The 16,117-nt window shown below is 39.3% G+C and overlaps 1 protein-coding gene across 2 annotated transcripts in view; it reads right to left on the minus strand.

Annotated features, from left to right (window-relative positions):
• DGCR2 (DiGeorge syndrome critical region gene 2) overlaps positions 1 to 16,117 on the minus strand; it is a 45,238-nt gene that overhangs the window by 15,091 nt on the left and 14,030 nt on the right. The window contains exons 2-4 of one of the 2 annotated variants that reach the window (XM_048322720.1): positions 9,839 to 9,961; positions 1,988 to 2,113; positions 606 to 825 (exon numbers count right to left, since the gene is read on the minus strand). In XM_048322720.1, coding sequence (XP_048178677.1) covers positions 606 to 825; positions 1,988 to 2,113; positions 9,839 to 9,961 — 469 coding nt within the window. The remainder of the gene's footprint in view (positions 1 to 605; positions 826 to 1,987; positions 2,114 to 9,838; positions 9,962 to 16,117) is intronic. The other variant, XM_048322721.1, reaches the window with a different exon arrangement.

The raw sequence follows: 16,117 nt of genomic DNA on the forward strand, positions 1-16,117 counted from the left end.
AAACCATTTAACTCTCCAGATACAAAAAGAAAACATTACTGAGCCACTCCTGGTGATCCATCATGGCAGCCCATGAGTCTGACTAAAAACCCATATGCAGAAAAAGATGGAATTGTTTGTAGTGAACTAATAGAATGAAATATCTAAAGCACCCAAACATAGTTGCAACTCAAAATGCCTTTTTACTTCATTCCTACCTCAAAGTTGCCGTCTTTGTTAGTGCTACAGGTACTTCATGGAAACCAAAATCTTGTTGAAAAATCTAAATAATTATTTCTATACAAGGCAGTGCAGCAGCAAAGTCTTGTTAAATCCACGTTCCCTGATGCAGTTCAAGAATACCTGTACATTGCTAAGACAGCCCGAAGATAAAAAGACTCTGCTGATAAAAAGACTCTGCTGAATTGAATTATCTGTTAATATTAATTAAAACACAAAACCGCAGATGGGCCACTGCCAAGCAGCCAACCAGCATGTTCATACTGGGTTATTCACCTGATGTCAATTTTACCATTAGGTTTTCTACACACACTGAACCACCAGCATTTGTACCACACAGAAACCATTCTCTAACACGAAATCTTTGTCCCTTTCTTCCCACTCACCTACGCTGGTCCTTCCTTACAAATGTTTTTTCTTCCAAGTCCCACTCCTGTGCCAGGATGAACCGCAGCTCCTGGTCTGCAGTGAAGGTGGCGAGGGATCCGTTCACCCGCTGACATGTCTGCACAGCGTCCCAGTAGTTCTCCCCATTTAAATACACCCTGTAACAGCTGGCTGTGCCCTCATAGTGGTGCCATCCTGTTGGGCACTTTCCTAGGAAACATGAAGAATAGAAGGGAAACCATTCCCCCCAAATTAGGATCTTTAATATAATGCATCCTAATCAATAATCACTGAGACACGTACACACAACAGTGTGTACACTTCACCTCCGCAGGAGAAGGTGCACACATTATAGATCCCTGAAGACTTACTTTACTACAGCTTCTGATAAATGTTGATTTTTTTTTACATGTTTTTAAAAAGATGACATTCCTAGCAAAGTTCTGTCACATTGTCACAGCCTTTAAAATCTTTAATTAAGACTGACCATCTACTGTGGAAGATATTTCCCTGCACATCTTTATAAAACCAATAAATTTGATCAATCCAAGTAAAAACAAGCAGCAAAAAAACCTCAGAGGTGCCCAGTTTAATGACTGTGTCTTTCTATTAGGTGGTTACCAATACATCCAACTTGCTGTGAAGTTTTCAACCTACTCTTACAGTCTCAATAGTATTCACATAATCCTGCTCCCAGAGTCAGTCATTAAAGATGATAGTTCTGGGGAAATTCTTGGTTGCTTTGGAAAAAAACCACTGTAAGGCAGATCTTTAGGAATTAAGAAGGTGATGGTGTGAACTGCTGTTTCTGCTTTCTCTCAATTAACTCAACTGAGGGAATCTGAAACAAAAGCCTTGAGGCATTTCTGGGTGAAATAGGCCCACAGGCTTTTGACTGACATTCTTGGAGGTGATGGGTGACTAATAGAGAGAATCACAGGAGAGGAGGATGACATTTAAAACAGACGTGAAATATGATTTTAGCATCTGCCCTATTAATTTTGCATGACCTAAGAAACTTAAAATTCGAAAACTGTTTTCTGTTCCTTTCAATTCACAGTTCTGTTCTCAAGTCTCTTAATTCAGTTTTCTGTAACTGCAGTGAGTTATAACAGAAAATTCCAACTCTGGTTTCACAAAACCAGGATTAATAAGGAAGTAGCATTCTTTGCATGTACTGGTCTGCTATATAAACCATGCAATATAGCAGGACATATATAAAAGAAACGCACAATCTTCTGAAATACCAGAACATGTCAAAGTTTGGTCAAAAAGCTATGCAAGAGACTATGCAAGACTATTACTTTTTCATTTTAAAATAGCCTAAATTTCTAAATTAATTAGCAGAAAGATGGCCCAGATTTCCCAGTCTGCAACTTACTGCTAAATCGGACAGGCTGTGCCATGTTGACGGTGTGGAAGCGGGTGGTCTCTCCTCCTCTCCCTCGATTGTGCCTCGAGTCCACATTCTCCTTCCCATGGTAAGTTCGCTGGTCCCCTGTCAAGCCTGGGGACCAGAAGGAATAGTTAGTACTGGTGAAAGATGCATGCAAAGGCCGATTTCATTTTATTAAACTTGCTCTGGGTTTTAATTCAAGACATATGTGATACATGACTCAGGTAAACAAAGATGGCAGGTCCTTACAGTTTTACTCAGTAGGTAACTGAAGGACCTTCAACTGAAAAGAACCAACAAGCTGTTACCTGAGTCGTGCAGAGTAAACGAAATATTTTGGCAGATTCTCACCAGCCTGCAGTTGTACACAGGACTTGCTGCTCACCATTTCAACTGCTGCAGCAAATGCATCATCCCTGGCACACTGTATCTGTTCCTGTTTACAGAACTACCCACTCTCCAGCTGCTTTGTTCCTCAGCTGTGTGTTCAAGGACATAAGACAACCCCTCCAGTACATTTTCCAACACATTGTCTGAGATGTAGGATGTAATTAAAACCAGGAAAGGAGACCCATCTTCGGCCAGAAGAACAAGGCTTTTTTATTCACGCTCAAGCTTCTAAAGGAAATGTTAGTTCATGACTTCTGAAATAAACCCACACACCCCCTCATCTCAGTGTCAGGGTTAACAGGTGTACATGACAACTGGATTCAGTAACTTTGGAAGAACATGGTGTAAGACGTTTTTCAAGAAAAGAGACTGGAGGGCTCCATGTGCCTACCAGGAGTAAATAAGGAACACTCAGTTCAGGTGGAGGCACTGCAGGGCAGGCCATAGCCTGCAAAACTAGCAGGTTCCTAAGCAGGAAGGCTGGCACAGTGGCGGAGAGAAACCTTAGAGAAAGATGGAGATGGGCACCGAGAAAGATTAACGTGGAAACAAGGGACTAACCTTAAAAAGAGAAAAATTAAAACCCCAAGAATATAAGCATTATAAATATCTGCTTGTATGTTACTTAGTACTACTAGACACTATTGAAGGTAATAGGGTTTAACCGGCACAGAACTATGTAGACATTCACTTCTATATAAAAAATCTGCTTATTTTCCTTTACAGCTGATTAGCTCCATTTAGCCTCATGTCATAGGTTACCTCACTAAACCAAATAAACTAGTCATGATCCCAAATAAAGAGAAGCTACACAGTCTTCTTTAACAGGTTTAACTACATCTGTTTGAAATATATATGAAATCACATCAGTAAAACTTTCTCTTTTCAGACTATCTTTAGAAAGCAAGAGGTCCACAGCAATTTCACGGTAATTTAAACCCCAAGTTGGAGGCTGTTCAGTGCATTACCTGGGGGAAAGACCTCCACAAGACCCAACATCAAACAGTGCACTCCTTGGAACAAATGTAGGCACTGATGAGCAAAAAAATCCCTAGCTGGAGCCCAGGAACAGCAAAGTTGCTTTGCATTCATCTGGCTCTAGCATACTGCGTTTGCCCTGGGTTAATGGGATAAGCAAGGGCTATTTAATTATCACATTATCCTAGGAATTACATGTCTACAGAGATCACCCATTAAGGAATGGCTGTGCATAATACACTTGCATGGCCTTACAGGAATAAAGTAGTAATTCTAGTGTTCAATATTAGAATATGCTATCTATCACAGGCAAGAAGTCAGTGCCAAGAAATTCAGTCAGTGTACATTTCAAAGGACACAAAATGGTAAAATAATTTGACAGTGGAGATTACTGATTTTTTTATTACTTTAAAGGCTAATCTATTTTTAGTTTTAGAATCTGTTTTTAATGCTAATGGTTCAGTAGCACTATCTACACTCTGATTGTCAGAGCGATACTGAGACACTAAAAAAGCAAATCTTCAATTATAGCAAGACTTTAAAAATAACACTAACTAATGTAGAATGCTTTATCAAATTCTACTGAGCTCAGCACGGGGAGCTCTATTTTCCCATGGCATTAAATGGTAACAGCTAAACCCAAAGAACCAGTCAGAACCAAACACATGAAGAATCAGCTCCCTTTCAGAAGTGAGAGCAGATGCAGCACCATATGGCTGACCCTCTGCAGCTAAACAGAACGCCCACGAGGACTTAACAATTTATCTCCCCCAGGAATAAAACAAAAGTTCACAGGTTTTAACATGCAAGGTTAAGGAAGAGTTACACAGGCTAACATCCTAAATTAACAGAATTTATGCCAGATGCTTTGAAAAATAGCTTCCCACACGAAGAGAGTTCCATCAGTCCGCACCCAGGAAGCAGAACTCATTCCTTCCTCAGCATCTGCCCTTGTCAGCAGATTCGCTGCTGAAACCAGGACTGAAGTGGCACAAAGCAGCCACCACAAGTCACTTGTTCAAGCCCAATACTGTCAGCTGCTAAATAAACTGGTGCTCTTCAAATATTAAATTGTTTCTATTTGACCTGAATATCTGTCTCCCAAGAAAAGCAACGATGACAACTTTTTCCAGGGCAATAAAGAGATGCTAACAAGCCTCTACATCACTTGAGTGCCATGAAAAGCTGTTGCAGATTCTGGTGGCAAAGGTGTAATTGGACTGGTTTTCTATTTTACTTTAACAATACTCTGCAAAAGAATTTTCCATGTACTTTGCTTTTCCTACTTCCTTTTTATAAATAATTTAATCTTGTGGTAAATTAGAGTGCCATGGACTCTTAAGATAACAACTTCAGTCAGAAAATCAGAACCTAAACATGTTTGAGTGTTTCACAAAGAAAAGGCCATCATTTTCAGTGCTTACATGCACACTTCATATTCTGAAAGCTATCAAATTTTGGAAGATCAGTTATTTTCCAAAGATCTTTATTCTTCTAAATACTACAACCACAGGCAGTAACAGCAACAGTGATATTTTTACTAGCCAAGACAGATACAGATCTGTTTCCTTTGACTTTATAAAATTACTCCAGAAATGTCACTTGCTGGCTAGTTGGTGCAGAAAATGAAAAAACTGGTTCAAGGAAAAATTCATGGGGCACTATTTTTTTTCACCCTTTGAATACTAGTGTGGTGAACACAAGTATCCTCCAATCTGTTTCCCACTGGATCAAGTCATGATTAGTATTCACCCAGCTCCTTCCAATTTATAGTTGCTATCTAATTCACTCCAGCACAATTATAGTCTAAGTATAGGGCTGTACCTCAAGGAAGTTGTTCAACAGTGGTGATTCTGTGGCTATTTTCAGTTGTTTAAAACTTGAAGCTGCCAATTCAGAATGGAAGTTTGCCATGCTGATGGGTCCTTCTACCTTTTGGAAAACCTGTGTCACAGATGTCAGGTCACTCAAGAAAAATCCTTCATAAGTATTGATGTACTATGTCAAATGATGTCAAAATTAAACTGCTTGTGAAGCAACCAGGTCTTGCCATATCTTAACAGTTCCAAGATTTGAGCTGCTCCTGTTTAAAGACACAGATTCTCAAAATTTACATAAAAGCTGCCTTGTCCCCTAAGCTTCAAATTTTCTGTCCAGCATATTACCCACTAAAAGCTTAGAAAGCTTCCACTTGCATCTGGTAATTTGAGAGGTGAGAGAACTTGAAGATTAAGTCCAGTTTTGTGCTTCAGTATTTGGAAATATAGTTCAGAAGCTCCCAGAGAGGAGTAATTCTTCCCAGATGAACCAGCTCCATGCTGTGTGTTATCAACTATATTGTGCTAGGACATCAATGCCAACCAAGAGCAGCATCCTGCTGTGCTGAGTGCTATTCAAGGTAACGGACTGACAGAAAACAGCTTATAATTTATACACCACCAGGTAGGGTAAAAAAAAATAGGAGTTCAGCAAGGGCTCAGGAAAGGTGTGGAAATGCTCAGGTTTTTATCATTAATACCTAGCTTTTAAAAGGAGATGCACTAAAAAGTGCACAAATGTCAAGAGTCACTTCAACCATACAAAATATCCTTGGGGAAACAAAACACAAAGCTGTTTTTGATCACTTCAAAACAGGTTGCTGCAGCTGCTGCTTCATCAGAAGGGAAAGATGTAAAACTGATATGGATAGGATTTATGAAGGGCACTCGAGTTTAAGACATCCATTCTCATTCATAGGCAGCACAAAAAACCATCAAGCCTGCAGTTTGGGAGGAAAACACAGCCAGAGCTATACTAAACCCTGCTCTGCTCAGCCTCCTGAAAATGAGTTAGACCAGAAGGCCTGCAAAGAAGGTAGGATATCTGCAGAAGTTGATATATATTCTGTTAGAAGCAAAGCTGGAAATCCAATAAGCAGTAAAAGGTAAACTGCAGATCCCTTCCCTCTTATGGGTTTAAATACAGAACTTTCATAAAGGTGAAAAGGTATGCTTCTACTTTGATTGCTTATGTAGAAATAGAAGAGAAAGTGATTAGAAGTAATAAATTCCCATTTGCAGAAGTCCTGGTTCAAAATATTAATGCCTGTTTCTACCATTTTATAGAATATACCCTTTTGGGATAAACTATGTTTAGGATCAAGTACTGTTGACATGGAACAGTCCATGAACTTCATGAAGCTCCACTGCTGAAGTAGAAGCGAGTCACAGGCACATGCTACATAATAAACCCTCCCAGCAATTGTTAGTATGCTCTTAAGAGCAAACAGCCCCTGGTTTTAGTCTATCAGAGAGATGAATTGAGGCTAATCTCTGCAGCAGATTCCACTGCCACACGGATGCCTATTGGGAAGGGCAGGGGGAACAGTACTTTGCACATGGCAAATTTGGGACTGAAAGGAATTCCATGTTTTAGAGGAAAATGGTCATTGTGATAAGAGACAGTAAGAATAAAAACAACTATCATGACAATCTCCAGAGAAATATAGCAAGAAATAGGCATCTCATACATTTATTCAGATTGTCAATGAATTAAATGTCTTACCTAATTGTGTTCTGAAAAAAATGCCAGAAGAAATTCAAACAAAAAGTCTTACAATTTGGAATGTTTCTTGTACTTCAGCCAATACACGATTACCAAACTAATTTATTAATTACGGATCCTCTTCTTTTAATAGGACCTTTGTTACTAACACAAATTAAATTAGGCCTAAAAAAGGTGAACCAACAGTGGCCAACAACTTACAATGGTTTTGTAATAAACCTTTCAAAACACCAACATGACTAAGTAGTCACTGAAACACACTTAACATCACCACAAAACACTAATTCACTGCCACTGATCTCTTTCGAGTTGCTCATGTTGGAGTGTGCCATTAGTGGCTCAAAGGCTGAAGATTAACAAGCTTCTCAACTAGATTCAGGGCCCTTTCTTGCACACTTTCTTTTCATGCTCCAGAGAGTTTTGTGCCTTTTAATTTAAAGATATTGTAATTCTCCAAGTTTCACAAGTCCAGGTGACTTCACTAACCAGCTCTCTCAGGTGTTCAGCCTGCCTTTATTGAAGGGAAGAACTTTTTAATTAAAGTGTTTACATTTAGCTGAATCATCACACAACTGCTCATCTATTCCAAAGGTATTTTCTAAATTTAAAGCTGCATCATTTCTTGTTATTCAGTGGCCAAAGAAGAAAGTTGCCACTCCTGAGTATGACTATGTTATTATTATTAGTAGCATTAGCTCCCCAATCAATGTCCCAAGACAGTCTCTCCTATGACTCGTCACGTATGTATTGCTTTCTTCAACACAAGCACACTGTGCTCTTCCAAACTGATTCTGGCCTCAGGTTTACTTTCATTGATGCTACTCCTCTTTATGCTCCAGCACAGCATTCCCATGCACATCAACCTCTCCTTATTCTTGACAGCTCCGAATAATACTTGCCCTTCAACACCCATTGCAGGTCACGATGCAATCCCGGCAATTTTTTTGTTACAGGTATAATAGTTTTTACATCCTACACCAGTAGTTCTTGTTCCTCTGGTTTGCTGGCTGCACTCCTTGCATTACTGTGCGAATATCTCAGTTCTTTCACAAACACCACACCTGCTTTCTGGCTGTTTTACTGAGCACAGCCTTTTCACCAATTACTTATCTAATTACTCCTCTCATCAAGTGGAATACTTTCCTTCTCTATGCCGTCCAGCATTTTCTCCTCTGGTATTCTTTACACACATTATTCTTCTCCTCCTGCATGGTGGTGAATCAAGTCTCTCCCACATTTCATTTCTTTAACCTTCAAGTTCTCCTCATCGTGTCAGGCTAGACCATCCAGTGAGACCTACACCCCAAACACAACACCAGAACCTATGTATTGAGAAATGTTGCTACCATAAAATCCTCCTCCTATCCATACACCAGACATCCTTTGGAACTCCAGTCCTTAGTCAATGCCATCCTGGTGCACACTCCATGCAGCAACTTAAGGTTGCTGATGAATACATCAGAAACAGGAGAAGATAAAAACAGTTTTCCACTAATGTGGAAGTTCAAATGTTCCCGCAAGCAACGTCTTCAGAGCTTTTCATGTAAATCCAAACATTAACGTGACTGCCTTCCCCTAGTCACTGAATTCCATTATACTCCAGAATTTTATTAGGTCCGTAGCTTTTTCACATTTGGCCAAAGTTAGCTAAAAAGAAGAATAACAGCACAGCTATAAAAGCAATTCTCTTTAGGACATCCATATTGTAAAGAATATCCTTAAATAGACTACCAGTGGCACAGCTTAATTTTCAGTGTCAGAAGAAACTACCAATGCTTTTCCCCTTTGCTGCACATTCACACACACAAACTAAGGAAAAGTTTTCTTAAAAGACCACTGACGTTCTTTTAATTATTTGTCCATAGCACACGCTGGGGAGATGGCTAACTACAGCCCAGTTTCAAAGTTTGAGTGTTGGATTTACTTCTCTAATTCCTTTAGATTATATGAATACTTAGAAGAGTTTGTTGCTGTAAAACATCAATGCTACTATTTTGTAGCACTTCTCTAAAATAGCTGAGAACTCAGAATGATGACAGACTGAATGCTGTTACAACAATGCCACAGAGTTCATGTGATTCTCTGCCAAGAAAATTAAGTAGTGCACTGGCAAAGAGCTCCTTAAAACAGTTTTTGAATGTAATTTAGTCACACTGTAAAAAGTTCTGAATTATGCCACAGTTGAATTCATGCTTTCAGATATCTGTCTCATTGTTCTTAACAGAAAAAAAATTACAGGTCACTACACTTTTAAGATACACAGAAAGAGCTCCACTGGCCTGTTTTTCAAGAACAACTGAAAACATTCAAAATTGCGATTATCTAGTTACAATTTTTCTTTTCCTGTTTTTAAGCAGAGCTCAATATCCAGTAGCTTTAGCAGAGATCCACTGCTGGTGACAGGCTCCTCAAAGCATATGGTCATAGGAGCTTATGAAGTGCAAATAGACCAGCTTGTCTGTCAGAACAAAGTTCTCCACTTAAGCACAAGAAGCATAATCAGAACAGGGAGCAATAAAACAAGCTCTCTACCCAAGTCCAACAATGTCACCCAGCACCATCTGAGTGATACGCAACCAAATCAGTAATTCCAAATTTAACCACAGGCTTACGTGCCATTTCAGTTTAAATGCAACATGATTTTTTCCTTGTCAGGAAAGTCTCTTTTTAGACCACAAACTCTAGTCATCTTCAGGATACCTGCTCAGACCGTAAGAATAGAAGGATAAGTCAGACAAGCAAAAAACTGTTTGTGGCATTAGCTGCTCAAAATGAAGAGAAGCCAACTCAACCTTTGTTAATAATGGGTACAGTTCTACCAAGCAATTGCCAATTTCAAATAAAAATAAGCGAGCCAACTGAAAGAGTCAAAGTACTCCTGCAAAGCTGGCACAGGGCTGAGCACTCTTTCTTAGATTTACTTACCTGGACAGTCAACTTCATCGCTCTCGTCCTCGCAGGTGGGCCATCCATCACACTGCCAGTTTGAAGGGATGCACTGGATGGTACCACTCCGACACGCAAACTGCCCTGGGGTGCAGCGGAGCTCTGGGAAAGAAGAAAAAAAAATGTGCTTTGCTTGAAGTGTCATTTATTCTTGCAAATATATACATATATTAATCATCTGTCATGTAATGGACCACTGAAGCCTAACAGACAAAATCTCTGGTTAACTCAGCCCGTTAAAAACTTCAGATCACTTCATGTTCTAAACTGCATGTTTGTGGTTTTGACAGGAAGGTATGAGAAATAATTCTCTCAAGACATCCATGGTAAAATCTTCCTGATAAAAATAGCTGGTGAGCAGCTATTACCACAGCAGTACCCATTTACTTCTTGTGGGGCATTAAGGAGTACTTATTCAGTCTTCTCAGAACCAAAGTTCAACAAAAATATGCTTCGGCAGTTGAGTGCTACGTTACGCAACAACCTCAGAATCCTATTTCCATTCTAATCAGTGTGCATGCCAGGACCCACTAGACCTGCACAAACATCCAGCCTGACTTAGAGACATTTCACAGAACTACTTGTAAAAAAAAGTATCTATATCCATGAACCTGTTTTCACTTTCTAGCTTCAGCTCTTTTGTAGAATTTCTCCATGTGAACATATCCTTTACTAGAAACTGTCACTATCTGCAAACATGTAGCTCCTGCTTCTGTGAGTTCACTGCCTACTTGCCATCAATACACTGTCACACCTAATTAGCATTATAAAAACAGTTTGCAATGAAGAAAAGGGTCTGTCTACAAAAGCGAACAATTCTAAGCTTGTTCACAGCCAGTCTGCCAGTGCCATCACCATCCACAGGCTCACTTGTGCACCTGACCATCATTGTCCATTTTTCTTCTACATAGTGGTTGTCAAATTTCCAACCACTGTTTTTGAACAACTTAGCATATTTTCCTCTCACTGAGCTGCACTAATCCCAGGTAATTTATGTCTAGAGAATGAGCATCTCTTTAAACAGAAAAAAAAAAGAAGTTTATAAGTAAAACATATTGATTTTGAATGGATCCAGTAGGCAACTGTGCTGCAGAAGGAAATCTCTAAAAGAGAATTTAAAATACAGGTATGCATTCTCTCATCCACAGTTTACAATATAAGAGCAGACTGTAATTGCAGTTGTTACTTCTTGAAACACGTCTAAGCTAAATCAAGACAGAGATCACATTTAAGCGTTCAAACAACATGACTGGGCATAATAAACCCAGTCACACCGTGCACTCTCAATGAAAGCTGTACACATACACCTAGTAATTGGTATAACATATTGATAACAAGCTTCTAATTCGGTGTTAGACTAAAATCCAGTCCTACTACTGGTTCCTCTATAAAGCACAGACCTGCTCCTCTAGAAAAATAAAAGCAGGCACATCCTCTTAGCAACCACCTACTCAGAGCAAACATTCAGGTCACAAGATGCTAAGAACTCACACCGACCTGCCAGACTACTGATGGCAACAACAGACCTGACAGCATGACAGAGTGTTCTCACCCATTTAGAGCTTTACTCAGCCCAAACAGCTAACAGAGAATGAGCACAGGGGAAACAGAAAACAAAAAGTTAAATTACTAGGCATAATGACTTCCCCCTCAGAACAAAATATTAAATAATTTACTTAGCCTGAAGAGGGAAAGGGGAGTAAAACAAGAGGGGGATAAAGAATGGGGGAAAAGCTTCACTTGCCCAACGTACCAAGTGAGAAAATTTAAAATCTATCTTAAAGCTAAATAATTTCAAATCGAATCTCTTTGAGTTAATTAAATCTCTTTCTAAGTTAGAGGAAAAAACCAACAACACACAAACCACCAAACCAAACAAATACAAAACTTCAAGCTGAAATTAAAAGCATTCAGATTTCAAGTCCACAGAAAAATGCCAATTTTTTGGTAAATCACTGCAGCTTCTTTCACCACTTTTGCACAAGGTCAGGACACAGTGGGAGGTTCCTTAGAAAGTCCTGCTACTACAGTTTCAAGCCCAGAATTTACACTGGGGCCTGTGGTAGAGCTTTTAACACATCAAAGACTATCCTCAGCCCAGCTGCAGGTTTTCACTGCATCCACCTGTAGTTATGGCAAAATTCAATACTTTAAAATAAACTTGATTTTTTCTTTTACTGCTTGATTTCAATGGAATTCACACATACACCCTGTGAACAAAGTTATTCTGCAGCCTTCTGGCTTCACAGGCAGCATCCACCAGGAATGCCAACCTGCACATGGGAAAAACAGTCAAAAATACTTTTGTTTGTCTGCAATTTCATAGATGCTAGTATTATTTTACATACAAGTACATATGACTGGTTCAGATAAAAGGATGACTCCATCTCAATATTATGGGCATTAAAAAAATGCCAGCTACATGCAGTAATGTCATTACTTCCTGTGTTAGAGAGACACTCCTCTCTGAAGAATGTGGATACATGGAAGAGTACAAAACATTTCTATTAAAACACCTTTCAGACCAGCTGCACCATTGTTCCCAATGGAGATCATGCTGTCAGATGCACTAATTATTCCAGACCAAGGAATATGAACTGCTACACAATTCTACTGCGGAGGGGGGAAACGTGGCACAAAGAAACACTGTGAAATTAAAATCCCTGTCAATAAGCCCTCCTGAGCCATCCCAACCCAGAGCCAGCGGTGGTAAGATGCAGACATAAAAATAGATGGAAGTCTCTAACAAAGCTGTAAGATACTCAGCCAAGGAACAGAGATATTTGGGAGAGGCAAGGATGCACAGGGTATGTGCTGGTCTCCAGAACCCTGTCAAGCATTTCACATCAGTAGGCTATTTTTAAGTTAAAATAGCAGATAAATGAAAACATCTCAAGCCCATCTCTACCACAGAAAAGACAAGTCACACTGCCAGCAGCAGGACAGGAGTCAGGAAGATCTATGAGCAGTACTGAACAATACAACATTATGTGACCATCCACCTTTCCTGGAATGCAAGTAATCACTTAACACATGGTCCGATTTTATACTTTCCAGGGGTGTGGTAAATAAAAACTGTTTCTTCACCCATATATTTTCAGTTCTTTTGAAGAGTAGCAAAAATTTCAAAAATACCAGTCCCATTTCTGTCCTTACAGCCAGATATCCCTCACAGTTCACAGCTGTTGATGGTAACTCACAGCAAGAAAGGATGAAAAAAGTATCTTAAATTATCACCTCCTCACAGCACTAAAACCATACTTTCCACCAGCTGTTAAATGCAGAAACATTTTGTATTTTCAAAATCATTGGTAAATATGTAATGGCACAAGTTCAGCTAAGAGCAAGCAGCTGTTGGAGCAGAAGCACAAGACAACATTAAGCCAAGGGCATCAACAACTGCCTCGAACTGAAAATGTGGAAATGCAACCTCCCCCAGTGTTCACATATGATGTGATGAGTGACATCAGCAGTATTATGATTCACATGTGCAATTCTAACATAAAAGGCTTCTTTTTCTTTTAAGGATCAGATGCAGTCTTTGCTATGCTGCAGTATGAAATTTAATACACTGAAATCATATTGTAGAGCAATTAAATGCATCTGTCATTTGCTGGGAAGAAGGGAGACAACTAAAACACTGAAAATAGCACCAATTGTAGGTTGTTTTTTTTTTGGAGTATAAACTCACAAAACATCACAAAGTTCAGGCAGTGTGAGAACATGAGAACACTTGAAGCAGTGAGGTGTCATGATAGTCTCTTCATTTTACTATCTCAAAGCACTTCTAGAACATAAACCCTCAACAATCTTGCCGACCGCTACATCCTTCTGCCCGCTTACAATGAAGTAGTGAAAAATTAAAAATTTGCCAAAGGCTATAGACAAGATGAACCTGTAGGAAGCCAGCTGTCCTGACTGCTGGTTCCATGCTTTCATGATGACACTGTGTTTATTCCCTAAACCCCAAGCAAGCTGCTGGTTCACCAGCACACCTGTACCTGAACAAATGTCTGTCAGAAATATTAATAAGTAACAACAGTGTGTTCTCCGGTAACATTTCACCTGTTTCTCTATTATAAATTGGATAAAGAAAAAAAGAAACTCCTTAACTTGATATAAAAAGAGCAGAAAAAATGAAAGATTCAGACCATCAGTTCTACAAGCTTAATACATAACACAAGATAAAACTTACTGTCAAGTGAAGGCCAAAAAAAATCCAATACCGACTTGCTGGGACATGTTATTAGATAATATAACCTGTCCACAAGTCCCTCACCTAAAAGACGTCTTGCCAAGGCTAGTCCTGGACTTGTAATTCAAAATTTAAAAGAAGACTTACAAAACAGTTGGAAATTTACTTCATCAAACCAGATTATAAATCAATTTAAACAGTGCCATACAAACAAGAGGTCTTCATCTGCTTTAGCTATCACATTTTTTTGTCTAAGTTAGCCAGCAGCAAAACCAACAAGATTTTTGACTAACAGAAAAACTGAGGTTTCATACAGGAAAAACCTAATCTTTCAAGGTGGTTGCTTACACACTCACTGAGTGCTTTTGTTCTGAAGATTTTGCCCACTGCATGCTGAATGCCAGGTGTTTCACAGAACTCATCATGTATTTCAACACGGGTCAACTAGCTTTTTGAATTTTCTTTACAGCAGGCTAATTTCCTGATTTTCTGCTAAGCACTCAAAAAAAACCATTTACAAGAAGCATTATCCACAGGAAAGACTTCAAGATAGATTAATAAAACACATACAACACACATGCTCGCTCTAATTTCCAGCCAGATTCATGTGTTTCACAGAGCAAACAGATTTTGGCCACTATAAAATGATCCAGGAAGCCCTTTCAGGTTTAACAACCTCATGTACTCCTTCTGTGTAATTGAGAACATTTTCCTCCTGGAGCCTCAGCACTGGGGCAGTGCATCCTTCCTGCAGCAGATGCACATTGGTCAATGTGCTGCCCTGAGCGTTACTTTACTTGAAACCTGTATTTTCTGAATAATTTTTTAAGACTTTTGAGGTTCATTTGAACTAAGACACCTCATGCTCACACCTAAACTGCAACTAATTTTTTATTCATCTTCCCCCTTTTTATGCAAAACATAAGGGATAAATTGTTATTCAAAACAATTGTTTTACTTCAAAGAAAGGTAGGTAGGATCCATATCCAGTATGTCAGACTACTTTTGCAACACAGTAAATCTCATTTTAGAGCTTCCAATAGAAAAGCAAGGCTGTAACAGACACGTGAGACAAAGTGTTGAGTCAAAACAAGTTCACCTTGCTGGTTCGGTTTCCTAAATGAGTGTGATCAGTTGGCTTTGAAACAGCAAGCTTTAGATCAAATTAGCTCCTGTCTGTCCACATTAAGTCAGATCAGCTCTGGTTTGTCCCCTTGCAACCAGAAAGATTGCATGCCCCAGCTAGTTCAGCAGAAATACAGCCGTACGAATCCAGTATCTGCTAATGTGGAATTGGGGCATCATCGTAGCTGTCTCCCACCAAAGACATCTACTAATGTGTTTATCTTCTTAAATATTTGTTCTAACAGAAAACATTTAAACAGTTGGATCCTTCACCTCCGCAGCATCAGAAAAGCCCCGAGTGAGGAGCAGGGTCACAGCTCTGAGGCACGAAAGGCTGGTACCAGGTCACACACCACTGGGGCGAGAGAAGGAGCAGGGGTGGAAACAGCTCGTGGCAATGGGCAAAACAGCAGCTGTAAACATTTCCTGCAAAGATAAGCTGCTGGGTAAATGAGAAAACTTTGATACTGTTTTAGCAGGGTTATTTATCCTCCTTCAATTGAAGACAGAGATATAAAAGAACTTCAGCCAGAAGAAATGCTACATCCAATAAAAATGATGGAGGCCCTATCTCAGACACATGTAACAAACACCTACTCTTAAAGCATTAGGTGAATGCATCGAAGTTCTCAAAATCTAAATGTCAACCTTATATTTTCAAGACACCAAAGATTAACATTACAGAAACCTGTGGAAAAAGGAGCAGAAATATATCCCTGACAGAATATTCTCCTCACTTATGTTCCTAGCTCTAACATATAAACCTCCAGCAGTACAAAAACCTCAATGTCACAACAATTCACAAATTCAGAGGTACAGATGAGGAACCAGAGGCTGGAACTAAAGCCTCCAAAATACAACTCTCAATTCAGCAAAGTGCTTTGATACAGAAATTAGACTCAGTGACTGCAGTCACTGATTATGAAAGTTTGGGTTCT

The sequence above is a fragment of the Corvus hawaiiensis genome, chromosome 18, assembly GCF_020740725.1.
Source record: "Corvus hawaiiensis isolate bCorHaw1 chromosome 18, bCorHaw1.pri.cur, whole genome shotgun sequence".
Classification (NCBI taxonomy): domain Eukaryota; kingdom Metazoa; phylum Chordata; class Aves; order Passeriformes; family Corvidae; genus Corvus; species Corvus hawaiiensis.